Source organism: Lepidochelys olivacea (assembly GCF_965140295.1).
Source record: "Lepidochelys olivacea isolate rLepOli2 genome assembly, chromosome: 25".
NCBI lineage: Eukaryota > Metazoa > Chordata > Testudines > Cheloniidae > Lepidochelys > Lepidochelys olivacea.
In genome coordinates, this window is record NC_140435.1 from 19,621,528 (window position 1) to 19,639,109 (window position 17,582).

General features: G+C 39.7%; 1 protein-coding gene across 5 annotated transcripts in view; it reads left to right on the top strand.

Moving 5' to 3' along the window:
• EPS15L1 (epidermal growth factor receptor pathway substrate 15 like 1) overlaps window positions 1-17,582 on the top strand; it is an 85,175-nt gene that overhangs the window by 39,217 nt on the left and 28,376 nt on the right. For 4 of the 5 annotated variants that reach the window (XM_084614726.1, XM_084614728.1, XM_084614729.1 and 1 more), the window contains 8 exons: window positions 1,251-1,448; window positions 1,841-2,005; window positions 4,901-5,027; window positions 5,397-5,447; window positions 6,318-6,454; window positions 8,524-8,584; window positions 10,410-10,492; window positions 13,618-13,750. In XM_084614726.1, coding sequence (XP_084470852.1) covers window positions 1,251-1,448; window positions 1,841-2,005; window positions 4,901-5,027; window positions 5,397-5,447; window positions 6,318-6,454; window positions 8,524-8,584; window positions 10,410-10,492; window positions 13,618-13,750 — 955 coding nt within the window. The remainder of the gene's footprint in view (window positions 1-1,250; window positions 1,449-1,840; window positions 2,006-4,900; window positions 5,028-5,396; window positions 5,448-6,317; window positions 6,455-8,523; window positions 8,585-10,409; window positions 10,493-13,617; window positions 13,751-17,582) is intronic. The other variant, XM_084614727.1, reaches the window with a different exon arrangement.

A 17,582-nucleotide genomic window follows, 5' to 3' on the forward strand; every position in this document is an offset into this window, starting at 1 on the left:
TGCTGTAGAGGATGTTGATCAGGTGGTTCCGCAGTTTCTTTGAGAGTGTGTGGCACAAGCTGTCAGCATGGTCTGTGTGGTATGTAGATTGTAATGGATGTTTTACCTTCAGTCCTTTTGGTATGATGTCCATCTGTTTGCATTTGGAAAGGAAGATGATGTCTGTCTGTATCTGTACGAGTTTTTTCATGAAGTTGATAGATTTTCACTCCATATGGGTAAATTCAGTGCCTTGCATAATGACAGCGGCCAGTGCCAGGTGCCCCAGAAGGAATGAACAGAACAGGTAATCATCAAGTGATCCATTCCCAGCTTCTGGCAAACAGAGGCTGGTGACACCATCCCTGCCCATCCTGGCTAATAGCCAGTGATGGACCTATTCTCCTTGAATTTATCTAGTTCTTTTTTTAACCCTGTTATAGTAGTGACCTTCACAACATCCTCTGGAAAAGAGTTCCACAGGTTGACTGTGCGTTGTGTGAAAAAATACTTCCTTTTGTTTGTTTTAAACCTGCTGCCTATTAATTTCATTTGGTGACCCCCTATATCTTGTGTTATGAGATGGAGTAAATAAGACTTTCTTATTTACTTTCTCCATACCAGTCATGATTTTTATAGACCTCTATCATATCCCCCCTTAGTCATCTTTTTCCAAGCTGAAAAGTCCCAGTCTTATTAATCTCTCCTCATATGACAGCTGTTCCATATCCCTCATCATTTTTGTTAGCCTTTTTCTGAACCTTTTCCAATTCGAATATATTTTTTCTGAGATGGGGCGACCACATCTGCGCGCAGTATTCAAGATATGGGCATACCATGGATTTATATCGAGGCAATATGATATTTTCTGTCTTATTTATCCCTTTCTTAATGATTCCCAATATTCTGTTAGCTTTTTTTTACTGCCGCTGCACAGTGAGTGGATGTTTTCAGAGAACTATCCACAATGACTCCAAGATCTCTTTCTTGAGTGGTAACAGCTAATTTAGACCCCATCATTTTATATGTATAGTTGGAATTATGTTTTCCAATGTGCATTACTTTGCATTTATCAACATTGAATTTCATCTGCCATTTTGTTGCCCAGTCACCAAGTTTTGAGAGATCCTTTTGTTGCTCTTCGCAGTCTGCCTGGGACTTAACTATCTTGAATATAATGAAATATGAATTAATCACAAATAATTAATAATAATGTTACTTTAATTTCTATTTGCACTCTGAAGTTGGCACTGCATGGCAATTTTTTTCAGATTTCATCATTGAAAATGGAGATTCAGTCTCAGGAATCCGATTTAAAATCACAGGAAGATGATCTGAATAAAGCAAAAGCAGAGCTGAATCGTCTCCAGCAAGAAGAGACTCAGCTAGAACAGAGTATCCAAGCAGGAAAAGTGCAACTTGAAACAATAATTAAATCTTTAAAATCAACACAAGAAGAAATTAATCAGGTATTGTTTGTAGTCTATACACATCTTTCTCCCTCCTTTAAAGCCCAGTAGTTTAGGAAGGGGTGAACTGCACCTACAAAGTGAATCCTGCAGAAGAAAAATAGACTGCTATAATTTCATAGGGTTTTGTGACTGTAGACTAATACTTTGTTTGCCAGTTCATGTAAAAAATATAGTCAGGACAATTCTGTAACAATTTGACAATTGTTTTTAACCTCACGCAGAATTACTCCCATATCTCTGGAGCCCTGCAGTAACCAAATTCCAGAGAGAATACAATGTTCAGATTTGTCAATGAATACTAGTTTTCATTCTCAAAGAGTAGTTAGTTGCTTGCTCATATGAGTGTATGTCTAATCCTGCATGATACTGAAATATTTTTCATTATTTAGGCAAGAAGTAAACTTTCTCAGCTTCAAGAGAGTCACCAGGAAATCAGTAAAAGTATTGAACAAAATAATGATGCTCTGAATGGGATTCATGGTGGTAGTATGACGAATTTAGCGGACATAAGTGAAGGAATTGCACAGAAAGAAAGAGGAAATTTTGGAGCTATGGTAAAGACTGAATAAAAGTAACAAGTGGATTTATGGTTCAATGCAGTGTAAAATACATTTTACAATCATTAGATTTGTAACTTGCACCTAAACTCAGATTGTAAAAAGATTTTTATTTAGTTGACCGTGTGATCTTAACAGGCACTGTAATCTCTGCAAGATGGCAGCCTCCATCCACAGGCTTAGAACATTTTAGTTCTCGTGATGATTAATTCTTATGTCTTATCTATGCTAGAAATAGTCTGCTGGAATAACTGTGCCATCAAACTTTCTTACCGGAGATGCAGCTTATTCCATCAAAACAGGTCTTTTTGTTGGTATAGCTTATAGCAGTTCTTCAAATTAAATAAGCAATACTGGCCAAAGGAATTGTTGCCAGTATAACTGCATGAATGCAGGAAAAGTCCTGGCATAGCTATGGGTTAAGGTTGTGATGTTTTTTTTTCCCCTTACTCCTATGTGACATAGTTATGCAGGTAAAAGTTTTAAATGTAGACTAGACTGTAATGTGTTGCCTGTCTGACTTTTGGCCTGAGCAAAATAGGGACACATTTCTTTTAAATTCCAGTCCAGCTGTTGGGGTCCTTCAGTCATGTAGGGTTTCTGCTTTTCTGTAGGATGTGAGCTGTACACTTACACACTTCAGCAATACAACCTAAACCACAAGAAGAAAAGGAGTACTCGGATGTGATGAAGTGAGCTGTAGCTCACGAAAGCTTATGCTCAAATAAATTTGTTAGTCTCTAAGGTGCCACAAGTACTCCTTTTCTTTTTTGCGGATACAGACTAACACGGCTGCTACTCTAAACCACAAGAGTTTATCCAAAAAATAATGTATGGACGTCTTTGTCTTCCTCTAAAATACTCCCAGCATCACTATTCTCTCATCCAGTATATTTATTTTAGCTGTGTATTTTGCCTCCATATATTCCTTCAGGATCTTAAGAACTTCCTTAACTGATTTTCTTTAGGCAGCTATTACTAATACTAATCCTTAGTAAATTACACAAACAACCAATGTTTATAATTTGTGTGTTCATTTCTCCAAATGTAAGTCTTGTTGCATCCATATGCTGTTCGTGTGTCCTCTCCAGGGAAAGCCATCTTGCAAACCCTAATATAAATAAGATGCTTACTGTAGGGTTAGCCTGATTGTACCATGAGCTCCCATTCATAATTTGGAGGCCTAGCTAAGGAAAAAGTGAAGTCAAAGAGATGTGCTACTGGATTGGATGTTGTTTGAGCAAAGCTTATTGTTCTACATTTGCTATTGTACCTGACCACAATTTATCCCAGCATAAGAGGAAGGTTGACATTTTTTGCTCTTTTAAATAATTGTCATTTAAAATCTTTTGCAAAATTAAAAAGTTGTGAACACTGTCTCCAAAATACCCAATTTGAAGGGAGTTTCAAGAAAATTTTATTTTTCCATATTTATTGGTTTTGTTTTTATTTTTTTTGTAGAAATCAGATTTTATTTTGCTATTTTAGAAGACTTGATTATATAAAAGTGAAAGTAGAATAGCTTTCTTAAAGAATGTTTCCTTTTTTAGGTATCCAAAGCACTTTGATCTATTTCAAAATAAACATTTAAGTGAAATATGATAGCATTAATAATATGCAAATACTTATAGAACACCACTATATTGTACATAGTATATTTAGTACACTGGCCTAATAAGCATTTAGAAAGTACTGTACCTTTCTGCCTTGCATTACTTTGTCTCTGCTCAAGCAACAAAGGGAAAACACTTGAGAAAGAAAGGGATTGTATCAGAACAGTGATGCTTTCACAGACTTGTTTTTTAATACTTCGCTGCACAGTCTTTGTGCTTGAATGGTTATTGTCAAACTCAGTTTCAAGTGGAAGTCTCTGGAATGTTGCTTTTATTGGTAAAGACTGAGAACCACTTATTGGAAGAAAACTCTATGTTCATAGAAAAGTTTGTAAAACATTTGTTTCTTTCCTGTTTCTTAATCCGTCTTTCCTCCTCTGTATTTTGTTTCTTTTGCTGTTGAAAAATTTAATTTTAAACTTCTTCATTTGTGTCTTCTATACTGAGGAGAGATCCTTTTAGCTTTGTAAACTCCAAGGCCTTGTCTGTTGTTGTTAGTAAACATTTATTATGGTCAAAAGGCATCAGTCAGGATTGGCGCTCCTTTGTACTGAGTGCTGTACAAACATAGATAAGCGACAATCCCTACTCCAGAGGGTTTACAGTCTAAAAGACACAAAATAGGCAAAGACAAGGATATATCATACAAACAAATGCATATGATGAAGAATTGACACAACTTTGTTAGTTCGTGTGTTGTGGTTGTGGCTTGCTTTTTTTAGTTTATCAAAATTGGCTTGAACTGTGCTAGCAATAACCATAGTTAACCTGAAAACTATGCTATGGATGACATCTGTGTAGGAGAGTTAGTTTCCAGCATAGCTAGGGTAGCATGTTTTTAGAAGGAAATCTATCCTTATTCTTGCTTGTCAAGTGGACTGCGGTAGATCTATTCAAAACAGTTTTGTTATAATTGTTCCTGCTCCACTGTAGTCTGGACAGCGATCAATAGCCAAAGATTTGTGGAAAGATATATTTATCTTGGAAATTAAGATGTTTTACATGGTGGTGGGGCTTTTGCAAAACCTAGAGGGGTGGAATTTTAGAAAGTTTGTGAAGGTATTTCATTTTGTGTGCTGTACACAGTGTTGATGTTCTATGTAGCCTCAAGCAATGTATTTATGACATTTGCTTCAGTTTAAAGGGCACTTCTGGCTTCAATAAGGAGCTTCTTGAATTTAAAACAAAATTGAACAGGAATAAGATACATCAGAATATAACTGGATGATTAATCATTTTAATATTGATAAAATCTTTGTAATATTTCTCTTAATTCTAGGATGATCCCTTCAAGAATAAAGCTTTATTGTTTAGTAATAATACACAAGAATTACATACAGACCCATTCCAGGCCGAAGATCCATTCAGATCTGATCCTTTTAAAGGAGCAGACCCTTTCAAAGGCAGTAAGTAACTAATGGCTAATATAAGAATCAGAAGACCATATGTACTATAAATGTATTTTTACAAACTGTGCTAATCTTATTAACTGAGTGTATGTCTACAGTGCCTGCAGTTTGGACTAAGGGATGTGAAGAGCCATGTGCACTGAAATGCTGCACTGTAATTTCCCTGTGTGGATGCCCTGGGTACAAACTTAAAGGTCCAGAGTTTACACTTTTAAGTTTGCTCCCACAGCATCTACACAGGGGAGTTATAGTGCAGCACTTTGGTGTGCACTGCTGTTCACACCCCATTAGTCCGAACTGTAGGGCAGTTGGAGACATTCTCTAAGTAGGTGACAAAACAAGATATTTTTCTTTTTTTTTACCTAGATGATCCATTCCAGAATGATCCTTTTTCAGAACAGCCACCTGTTTCAACAGGTAAAAGCTTTTCCTTTGAGACAGGTGGGATATAATTTGTAGCCAAATATAGATATGCCCAGTATACAGCTGGCCTTCCAAGACTTCAGATTTTCAGTTTAAACTGCGGAGCCCAGAGAGAGAGAGAGTATGTGTGTTTGTTTTTCAGTTTAAACTGGGGGGCCCAGAGTGTGCACGTGCATGAGCGAGCTCATTAAGAAGTTTAATAAGGTACCATATATACTCGTTCATAAGCCGAATATTTTTGGTAAAAATGTGACTCATCAAAGAGCGGAGGTCGGTTTATAAACGGGTCTGCACCAAAATTTGATGATTTTAAACTCTATGAAATCATTGTGCCACTTCCTGCAGCTCCCATTGGCTGGGAACAGCGAACCGCAGCCACTGGGAGCTGAGGGGCTCTGTGCCTGTGAACGCCCCAGGTAAACAAAATGTCTCGACCCACCAGTGGCTTACCCTGATGGGCCGGGAGCCAAAGTTTGCCAACCCCTGAAATGTAGGGTCGGTTTATGAAAGGGTCATACAGTTTTTACTATTTTTACCTATCCATCTTGGGGGGTCGGCTTATAAACGACCAGGCTAATGAACAAGTATATGTGGTATATACAGTTTTATTAAATGTAGTTCGTAACTGTAATATAAACTCCATAAAACATCATCCATTTAATCAGAATTTTAAATAATCATAATAGTTTTCTCCTTTTTTAGAGTAGAATATATTAATAATTTATTATTTGATAAATAAGTTTGAGATAAAGGCATATTTGTTCCGACTCCTTGCTAATGCGTGATTGTTCCCTGTAGCACATTGTCTAGTATTTTACCAGTAAAGCAGTACATTTTGTTTACCTCTCGTAACTCTTTTGCTAGATCCATTTGGAGGGGATCCATTTAAAGAAAGTGACCCATTTCGTAGTTCTGTCTCTGAAGATTTTTTTAAGAAACAGGTGAAGAATGATCCATTTACCTCAGATCCATTCACAAAAAAACCCACACTGCCCTCAAAGGTAGGTAATTTTTAAATTTGTGTATGTTGCACTATAATAAACTTTTCTACTGTTATTCACAGTCCATTTTGGTCAATTTCACGGTCATGGGATTTAAAAAATCATAAATTTCATGATGTCAGATATTTAAATCTGAAACTTCATGGTGTTGTAATTGTAGCAGTCCTGACCCAAAAGGGGTTAGTGGGGGCATCGCACAGTTATTGTAGGGGGGTCGCAGTATTTCCGCCCTTACTTCTGTGCTGCTACTGGCAGTTGGCGCTGCCTTCAGAGCTGGCCGGCTGGAGAGCAGCAGCTGCTGGCCAGGAGCCCAGCTCTGAAGGCAGCGCCATTGACAGCAGTAGCGCTGAAGTAAGGGAGGCCTGGTATGGTATTGCTACCCTTACTTCTGTGCTGCTACCTTCAGAGCTGGGACCTCAGCCAGCAGCCGCCACTCTCTGGCTCCCATTGCTACACTTGCTTCGGAGCTGCTGCTGGCGGTGCTGGCAGAGCTGGGCGCCTGGCAAGCAGACACTGCTTTCTGGCCACCCAGCTCTGAAGGCAGTGCAGAAGTAAGGGTGGCATACCATGACCCCCCCTACAATAGCTTGCAAACCACCACCCACCCACCCCCCCGCCCCACCTCCCGTGACCCTCTTTTGGGTCAGGACCGCCAGTTTGAGAAACTCTGGTCTCCCCTGTGAAATGTATATAGTATAGGGTAAAAGTACATAAAAGACCAGATTTCATGGTGGAGACCAGATTTTACAGTCTGAGACACGTTTTTCACAGCCGAGAATTTGGTAGGGCCCTACTTATAGCAGAGTAATGGTATCCTTATGGTGAAAATGTGTTTCAGATAATTCCTTTCTATTTACAAGCATAGGGCAACATTTTCAAACTTCAGTGCCTAAAGATATGCACCTACATAAGTGGCCAGATTTTCACAGCTGATGAGTACCTGCAGCTACTATTTATTTAATGAGAAGTTGTGGGTACTCAGCAGCTCTGAAATTAAGCCACGTCTATTTAATGTCAACTTTTGGCACTCGAGTATGAACATTTTGACAATAGACTTCTGTACAAATACGTTCTTGAGTTTTGAATTGTAGACTAGTACCAGCTTTATTTTACTGAAAGATCCCCTGCCTGGAATGTGTTCTGCTCAATGGGATATTTGCCTTTGTAGTCAGCAACCCCACGTTGTATCATTGCTATCAAGACTACATGCGCTAATAATGTGTATTTATCCAAGAAGAGTATTTCATGGTGTTTGGTCAAATGCAAAGTCCACTGACTGTATTAGAATTACACTAGAACAGAGGTTCTCAAACTGTGGTCCGCGGAGCTCCATTCAGGTGGTCCGCGGATAGTTCCCTTTAAGGTATGTGCCTGGGTGGCTGCACATGAAAGAATGAAGGGCCACTTACCTAATTAGTGGAGCCATGCAGGCGTGAGGTGAGGTGAGGTGGTGGCCTTGGGGGGAATAGGGAGTAGGTGGGAGTGGTGATTGGGGTGAGAAGAGGGGGTGGGGGGAATTTGGGACGTGCAGGGCTGCGGCAGACAGAGAAAGAGGCGATTTTCCCCAGCTCCAGGGCTGCGGCTGCCAGGGAGAGATGGCCTTCCTTCCCAGCCCCAGCTCTGTGGCTGCTGTGGCAGGGGGAAAGACCCGACTCCTTCCCAGCCCCAGGTCGGGGGCTGCCGCAGTGGGGGAGAGAGGGCACATCCATGGCATTAGAAAGGTAAGACTACTGATATTAAAATATGAGTTGTGTGCTTTTATTTGTAGAACAAAAAAACCTTTATTATTAAGGATTTTTTTATATAGTGCTTTTATCCAAAGTGCTTTACAATAGTTAGCTAATGGTACAAACAACATTCGGAAAGATCATTAAGTGGTCCACTGAGACACACAGCAATTTTCAAGTGGTCTGCGAAAAAAAAAAATTTGAGAACCACTGCACTAGATTTATTTGGCCTAGAATAGCAGTTTTCATAGTGTAGGGAAGATTTTGGTATACACAGAAAGGTAAGTGCAGAATACATTAAAATTATTAACATGTACCATTTCTTCTTTCCTCCTCATTTAGCCTGACCCCTTTGAAAGTAGCGATCCTTTCACATCTTCAGGTATCTCTTCAAAAGGGCCAGGTAAGAGGGAAGTATTTTCTTCTGTAAAATGCACAGGTAAACTCTGCTGCCTTTTTGACACACAAGTATATCAGTTAAAATTTGGAGATTGCCAGAGTCAATGCGTAGGCATAAGCAGACTAAACAATTGCTTAGGGCCCTGAGCAGTTCAAGGGGGCCCCCTATTAATTATTAGTATGTGTTGTGGGGAGCCCCCCAAAATATTCCTGCTTAGGACCCCCAATGGGCTGGCACTGGAAATTGCACAGAGTTCACTCTCAAGCTTCGAAATAGCAAAAGCAGACTGCAATTCTATGGGATACATCCTCACAGTGTACTTATTACAGACTATGGAGGGATCCTCCACACATGCACTGTGCATTGCTCCCAACCTTTCTTCTAAGCAAGCAATGATGAAACAGGAGATAAATTAATCCAACCTGAGGCAACCTTAACTCTTTTGGGGGAATTCCTCTAAGTGGGGAATTCCAAGGGCGGCCAGGGCAGTGCCTGGCAATGTGACTCCAGTGGAACCATGCTGCTGGGGAGCCAGGAGATGTACAGCTAGTGCAGAGGGCCTGGATACAGCAGATTGCTCTGTCCTTCTAGCAGCTCTCTCAACATCCTTAGCTTCTGAGGACCAAACTACCTGGACCTCCTCAGGTAGGAAAACCACACACCTCTCCCAGTGGCAGAATATGGAGAAATCCTCCATGAGGGGAGAATTTTCATGTGCTGCCCCTTTTTCTCCCCTTTTCCTCTGGATGTGACAGTCTGGGTCTACCTTCATTAAGAACATGTGTCATTTGAGCATGACTGATTCTCATGGGTAAAAAAGACTTCAGGGTGACTTATAGAAGTTTTCAAGATCATGGAAGAGTTTGAAAGAGCTGAAGCTGATAAATTGTTCTTATTGGTTATGAACTCAATTGGGGAACAGAATTTAAAAACTAGGATACTAGAAATAAACAGGAATTTAGAGATGCTATTTTCTAATCTTTGGAAAAACAATGCTTGAGAAAGGAATCTTTGAGAGAGTTGGAATGTGGTCTGAGTAGTCTTGGGCTTGTCTACATTGGGAAATCCAGGAAAATTAATCCAAATTAATTAAAATTGTGAATTTAATATGGATTATTTAAACCCCTGTGTGAACACCAGCTTTCAGAATTAAAGGAGTCTGAATTTGATTTATCTTAACTAAACCAAATTAAGGCCACGTTAATTCTGAATGAGGGTGTTCACACAGAGGTTTAATGTGGTTTAAATAATCAGCTTCAAATTCATACCTTCTGTTAATTCAGATTAATTTTCCTGGATTCTCCATGTAAACAACCCTTAAGTAACAGACAAAATCTGAATGAACAGCATTAAAAAGAACCTATGGCCTACAAAAGAGAGCTCGAATGGAGTGAACAGATGGAAGTTCAACTAATTGAGCTTCTCTCCTTATATATTTTCATCTTGGTAACAGTGCATGCCTTGTTACTGCCAAATTTTTCATCCAAAGGAAAAAAATTGATCATTCTTTTAGTTCACTAAAGTCATGATTGCTGACTTGATAGTATTTTAAAGCAAATGTTTTATGAAATCACGTTGTAGGTGTCAGCTCCTATTTAAAGAGACTTTGTCATGATTTGACTGCATCATAAAGAGAGAAACATGACTTTCCTGTGAATTTATTAAATAATTTGTGCTACTGGCACTAGTATTAAGAGGGCTTCTTTATGTTGGTGTCCTTTTTCAATTTGTCTGGTGGTCTACTTCAGTGACAGTAGATTTTTCCTCTGTCTAGGTATTATATTAAACAAAATAAAAACCATATTGCTTTGTTCTATACTTGTTTCAGATCCTTTTGGAACGTTAGACCCATTTGGAAGTGGTGCCTTCAATAGCAATGAGGGTTTTGCAGATTTTAGCCAGATGTCAAAGGTAAATGTTACCAAAGGAAGCATCAGTCCTTCTCTATAAACATTTTTTCCTTTTTTTTTTTTTCATATAATTCTTGATGAGTGTGAAGAAAAGAATAGCATTATATTGAAACAAGCAAAATCTTGCAGTCACATTTGGAAAAACCCTCTGAAAGGGACTAATGATATAATTATTTTGGACACAGCAGGCTTTTAAATAACTTGTTTGTCTGTCTCACCAAAATCTCTAGATTTTTGAGGGGGGAGCAATAGAGGGGCGTATCTGTGTTCTAGTGTAATTTAGGTGACCAAATGATTATTATTGAGTTACCCTGGTGGTTCCTAAGTTAAGGTTGCATTGAGATTTACGTGGAAAACAGGATTCAGATCCCTTCATTTGACTTTCTGTATTAGAATTTACTCTCCAAATTTTAACATAACATAACTCTTTTTGTTATTTATTTAGTCAAAAATGTATTAACATTTTTTCAGAGGAAACATTTAAAAGTGAACATTTCTTGAAATTTCTCTAGAAAGTCCCAACTTTTGGGGGGGTTCCTGTACTAAAACAGACATCACAGATTAAAACTTCACAAAGTCCATGTCATTTTTTCCAAGATTCTTTTTGGAGAGTTAAAATGAATGTCCATCGCCCAACCTTTACAGTCAACTCTACAATGACAAGTTGAATGTGTGTGCACTTTAGAGAAAATATTGGATAGGAAATAGATTTTATTTTTTAAGGGATTTTCATATATTGGGAAAGAAAAGGAAACCTTTAAAGATATATTTTCCAGGGATTTTAAAATTAGAATGTCTTTGTGGCCAAAATAATAAAATACTGTCTTGTTTTGCTTATAAAGCTTTTTTCCTCCACTGGGTGGCAGCAGCCTCTACAAATAGCAGGATGTTTGGTTTTAATTAGCAGAACTCTCAGAAGGATCTCCCTAGGAGCTTGAGCCTTCTAGTGCTTTACCTACAGAACTCCTTTTTTGTTGCAGAATCAAAATTTAACATACATTTGAAAACATGATAAAAATGCAGTAAAGCAATGGATAAATCAGTGTGGAATCACTTTTTATATATTTATTTTTTAATGGTTGGCAGGGTCCTTTACAGGGGCTGGGCTCTGGGAGGGAGTTTGGGTGCGGGGTCTGGGCTGGGGCAGGAGGTTGAGGTGCGGGAGGGGGTGCAGGGGGCAGACTCTGGGAAGGAGTTTGGGTGCGGGGTCTGGGGCAGGTGGTTGGGATGCAGGAGAGAGTGAGGGGTGCAGCACTTACCGTGAGTGGCTCCCGAAAGCAACATGAACACCCTTCTGGCAGCAGTTCCTAGGCGGAGGGCCGGAGGGGTCTCCACATACTGCTGCCTGCAGGCACCATCCCCGCAGTTTCCATTGGCCACAGCTCAGGGCAGGGTCAGCACACGGAGACACCGCCCCCCATCCCCCTTCGGAGGAGCCGAAGGGTTATGCCATCCGCTTCCAGAAGTGAAGTAGAGCGGAGCGGGCGGGCAAGAAGCCGCCTTAGCCCCAGTGTGGTGGCGGCAGGGGCCCCGGGCCCTTTTAGATTGCCCGGGGGCGGCAGGCAGGGCCAGGGGAGAGACCCGGCTCCGAACTTCAGTGGAGCACAGGCCCATACAACTCGCTGCCCCTGCCCGCAACCCAGAGTCGGCTGGCACTGCTCAGCTGCTAGTGTCCGTTTGCTGTGTAGACAAACTTACAGAGCTCTTCTTTGGGTCTGGGAAAGGTACTCCCGGGGTCACAGCAAACTGCAAGGTGGAACAGATTGTTTAGCACAGGGGTTCTCAAACTGGGGGGTCAGGACTCCTCAGGGGGTCACGAGGCTATTACATGGGGGGGTCGCAAACTGTCAGCCTCCACCCCAAAATCCTTTTTGCCTCCAGCATTTATAATGGTGTTAAATATATAAAAAAGTCTTTTTAATTTATAAAGGGGGTCGTTTGAGAACCACTGGTTTAGCATAAGTAGTTAGCACATATTATTAGGGACCGTTCAAGGTAGAGTGGCCTGTTAACACACCCCTACGGTCATAGGACAAAAAGACGGTGTTAGTGGGTTACAGATAGTTGTAATGAGCCATAAATCCAGTGTCACTGTTTAGTCCCTGATTTTTAGTGTCTAGCAGAGTAATGAATTTAAACTCTCAGGCTCATCTTTTGAAACTGCAATGCAGGTTTCCTTTCAGGATGCGGACTGATAAGTCAGCTATAGAGTGATGGCTTCGTGAAAAGTGTTCACCCACAGGTGATAGGGTTCACCCACAGGTCTTTTATCATTTTCCTGTGTGAGTTCATTCGAGAGCATAGTGATTGTCTTGTTTCACCCCCATAGTTGTTGGTGCATTTAGTGCACTGGATGAGGTACACCACATGTTGTGATAGGCATGTGTAGGGTCCATGGATCTTGAGAGGTGTGTTTGGGATGATCATTGTAGCTTTGGAAATATTTCTGCAGGTTTTGCATCTCTTGTTCTGGCTGAGTTGTACGCTACAGATCTTTTAGAGTGCGGTAGAAGGGTCCATGGGGCCAGTTAGTGCACTCTAGATTTACACCCCAGCTTGCCATATACTCACTCTGTATAGACAAATCCTAAGGAACAAGTGTGTGTGTGTGTGTGTATGTGAATATAAAAGAAGTGGTGTATAAAAGCTGTGATGTGACAGCTATAAAATAGTCCTTTTTTTTATATATGAAATTTCAGTAGGTATGTACACATTGAGTACATTTTACTACGTCCAGTACGCCAAATACCAGATTAGTTACGGTTTCTGTACAATAGGGTAAGATAAAAACAGGAATAAAATACAGTTTTACCTCCCATTCTTTCCCCTTATTATTCCCCAAGTGCCCTTCCTTTCTTGTCAGGGATAAAAATTGTAAAAAGTGCCTTAGGTGACTTAAGGTCTAAGTACCAATGAAAATTATTAGGAGTTAGGCTCCTAAGGGACTTAGGTGCTTTTGAAAATGGAACTCAGACTCCCTAGTCACTAAGTTGCTTTTGTGAATTTTACTCCTTATCATTTTTCTGAGTTAATTCAAACAGGAGTTAATAATTTTCACTTACTTTCTATAAAGTTAACAGGTCATCTTTACTATCTGCATATGTTTACCTTTCCTTTATCTCGTAGCCCACAGCTTCAGACCCTTTCACCTCCTCTTTTGGAGGGATGGGATTCTCAGATGACCCTTTTAAAAGTAAGCCAGACACTCCAGCTCTCCCACCGAAGAAAAGTGTTCCTCCACGACCCAAGCCACCTAGTGGTAAGTACATTTTTTTCCTAGTAGCCAATTCTCCCAGTTTTCCCATCTTCTTTGTCAAGATAAAGAGGAATTTACGATTTTCTGTCTTGTCGACTTCGGTCAGCCCAGATTCTAAGAAGACCAGCAGCTGATTCAGACCTGCAGTACTTGGGACCAAATATCAGATTTTCAGTAAATGGCAAGATGTGTCTACATGTTTTTGCATTAGTTCAGCTCAGAGGTGCTTCTGAGTGTATGGGTCAGTTTCTGTTTTGAGAGATACCTATATACAAATGAATCTGCTGTATAGGTTGAGCTAAGAATACAAACCTTGTTTTAATATGTTGTTCCGCTTCAGGTCATTTGCTGTCCCAAGATTTCATTTTCTAAGCTGTTCAGATGCTGGTGAAATTGTTTACAAATGGGAGACATTTCATAAGCTATTAGTTTCAAGTCCACTTTTATCAAGCTGTGGTATATTTCAGTTGACTTAAACAGTGAATTTTTGGTTAGCTCACAGAAAAAAGCATAATCCTGACACAAACATGCTTCCAGTTTGGTCTCTAAACTCTGGCACCAGATTTTCTGTAACATAAAAATGTATAGGCCAAGCATCCAGAATTTCTAGAAACACTTTTTTTTTTTACTATGGTAATGAGCATTTTACAAGATCTGGCTAGATATTGTAACTGTCACAGTTCAGGACAACTAAACCTGTATTTCCAGTCAATGGTCCAGCAAGGCACACACTCTTAGGATTCCAGCTCCCCAGCCATTGCCTTTCTTCGGTGGAGACCTGCATCTCACTCCCTTCTGACCATGGTATTTCCAGGCTGCACTGTTCTTTGCCTTCACTGTGTTGTTCCCAGCAGAGACCAGCGGCCCAAACACACCAGTTTGCTTTCTCTTAAGAGATGGTTAAGAGTATGATTGCGCACAATTATAGATACCACACAGCTCTTTTTAAGCACACTATATTATTCTTAAGGTAAAAGCACTACAGAGAAAACATTATTAAAAACAATAAAAGATCCTATCTGCATGCCAGAGATCACACTAATCCTAACATGGGCTCTGGCAAGACTAGTCCTTCAACACCTCACCTTGAAATTTATGGTTTCAAGTTCATCATTGCTTCAGCTCAGAGTAAGCACATAGTTGTAAGGGGCATTGGTAGGCCAAGTCCTTCCAATATTTCCATAAGGATTGGGGCCCTCCATGAGAGGTTCTGTCCGTTTGCTGGATCAAGAAGAAGGCCCTGAGCCTGTTTAAGACCAGGTTTTTTATCCCAAATCCTTTCTTTGTCTGTTGGTCCCTGGAGAATCCGGTTTAATTGGTATATGCATATATCTTTCCAGGGGCTGACTTCAAACGGCTTATAAACAGAGGAATTATATTAGCATCCCCCTCTTCCAAGAGGAGTTACATACAATTCCACAATAGCACATATACAATTGCATTTTTAAATAATCAACCCAGAGGTATTAAACCTAATTCAGTAAGGTTTAATTTAATTCAGTAAAGTTCATTCAGGATATTGCAGGAAATTGTTAGTCTGCCACTGTAACCCCCATACGTTTTAAGTGTGGGTCACCCAGTTCCCTTGCGTTACATTTTGGTATTGTCTGACACTTTTGCTTTGCAGTTCTCACACCTATTCAACTTATAAAGCAGAATTGCTCATTTGGTTGGCACTGCAGGTTAGCTAATCTCTCCCACCCCACTCAAAAAGAGGAAGCACCCTTATGGATATGCTCCGGATGGTACTGTAGGTTCTCATTTGTTGTAAATCATGCCTTTATCTCTGAATCAATGTTTGGGATGTATTATTTAATAAATCAAAATCTTTGTGCAAACAGAATAAATTTAAGTTTTGCCACCTTTATGGAACCTGCATTTTTGCAGCCTTTAAATCTTCAAACACTAGTTTTCAGCTGCCATTTTGGCTTTACTCCTCGAAAGGATCTGATAGATACTTTAAAAAATTGGTTTCCAATTGATAAGGCATTTTGGAGCATTGCAGGTCTGAGTATTGATGAATACTGACAAAAAAAAAGGATTGTAATTGTAGCAAGGTCCTTGAAGCAGTTAATTCCATAACTATCTACTTATAGGGTCTCTATCACCATAGTATCTAAGAGCTTTCCAAGGATTTAAAAATAGAAATAATAATACATTACATATACAATAAAACAGACCACCAGGACACTGAGCACTGAGAGAGAATATACTGTGCAGCAAGAGGTAATCTCTTTGCCATCTAGAATGCTATGTGTGGTGAAGTGTTGTATTTTTTTGTCAGTTTTCATAGGAGGTATGTTATTGATTAGAGAATACTTTATTTGGTCTTTCTTTCTGGAAAAGGGTCTGAACAAAATAATTCAAAATTTAAAAGGGATCTGTAAAGTGGAATGAGACCAACAGATAATACTGATGAGGCGTATTTTAGTATTATTTTTAAGTGTGGCATCTTTCTGTGTCTTTCTTGCCTAAACATGATTATTCCTAGCAAATACAGTGTAATTCTACCAACAAAGACAGGGAATGGCAGTCAAAGAATGACTTCTCTGAGTACTCCTCATTCTTTCCCCTATGGATGTTACCTTGATTTGTATCTCATCCTCCTCAAAAAAAGTTTTTATGCAGACTGTCTTAAAAGGTGGTTGACTCAGAGTACTGCCTATTTTGCCTGTATTTTTAGCTGTAATAGGCTACATTTATTCGGAGTTCATTAATTTGAATTTATTTTTAATTTAGACAAGAAAACATTGCTTTTATCTAGTTTTTTGAAAGAGTAGCATCTTAAGTATCTGCATTTCTCCTGTTATGTGAAGACAGAAAATTTACCAGGAGCAATACTCTTCTGTTAAAGGAGACTATAAAGGAAACAAAGTTGTTCTTTTGGAAAGCAAATGAGCCTCACGTACAAATGCACAGTTAAACTCCTCCCTTCCTTCCACACTAGCAATCATCAGTGGTTTCTTAAAACATGAGAAATTACATAGTAATGTTCTGTGATGCTTGCAAGAGATACAAATGAGTGTTATGATGGAAATCCTGTTCACAAAACAAGTAACAGAAGAGGAACTTCCGTTGTTTCTTACCTTGCTCGTTAGTCCGTTTAATTCAAAAACAAGTATGTGGTAAAGATCTTTCTAAGAGGTGAACAAATATCAGTTCAGATCAGACAAATCTAAAACTTGGTCTTATTATTGTCAGTTTACACTCTTCCTTTATCAAGTAGTTGATAAGAAAAATACACAAGCATTGTGTGAAAAGTACTTATGTGGTTTGTATCTACCTTATCCCCTTCATTATTCAGAAAACATAAAGTACCAATAAAAGGTCTCTAACTATCCTTAGGTAGAGGACACTAATACTATGATTTCTACTTAATCTGAATTGATTCGTGCAAAATTATTGGTCTTGTGCCAGATCCACCTCTGCAGGGACAGAGGACGATATGCATTGACTTGCCCCTGTCCTTGCAGGGGCAGCTGCACTAGGAAGGTGATTCATCCCAGTAGAGGCCAGCAGCAATGTCACCACTGCCTTCCCCATTGGTTTCTGTAGTGTTGGAGCCCATCTTGTGGAGGCTGCCCTAGAAAGACAGTGAATCAGCACATTCATTATCTAGCCTGGTCTGATACCCACTTTTGGATCTGTGCTGACTGGCTGGCTCAGAATCACCTGACGGAGCAGAAACATGCCCCTCAGACCCACTCTTGCTCTTGGTGAACTTTCTGCGGTAATGAGTCCATAGCCTGGGTTCAGCCAGTTATATTTAATCGCGCTCCTTGTATTAATTTCCTGTTATATCTCATTAAACATAAATTGCTTTGACACTGGAATT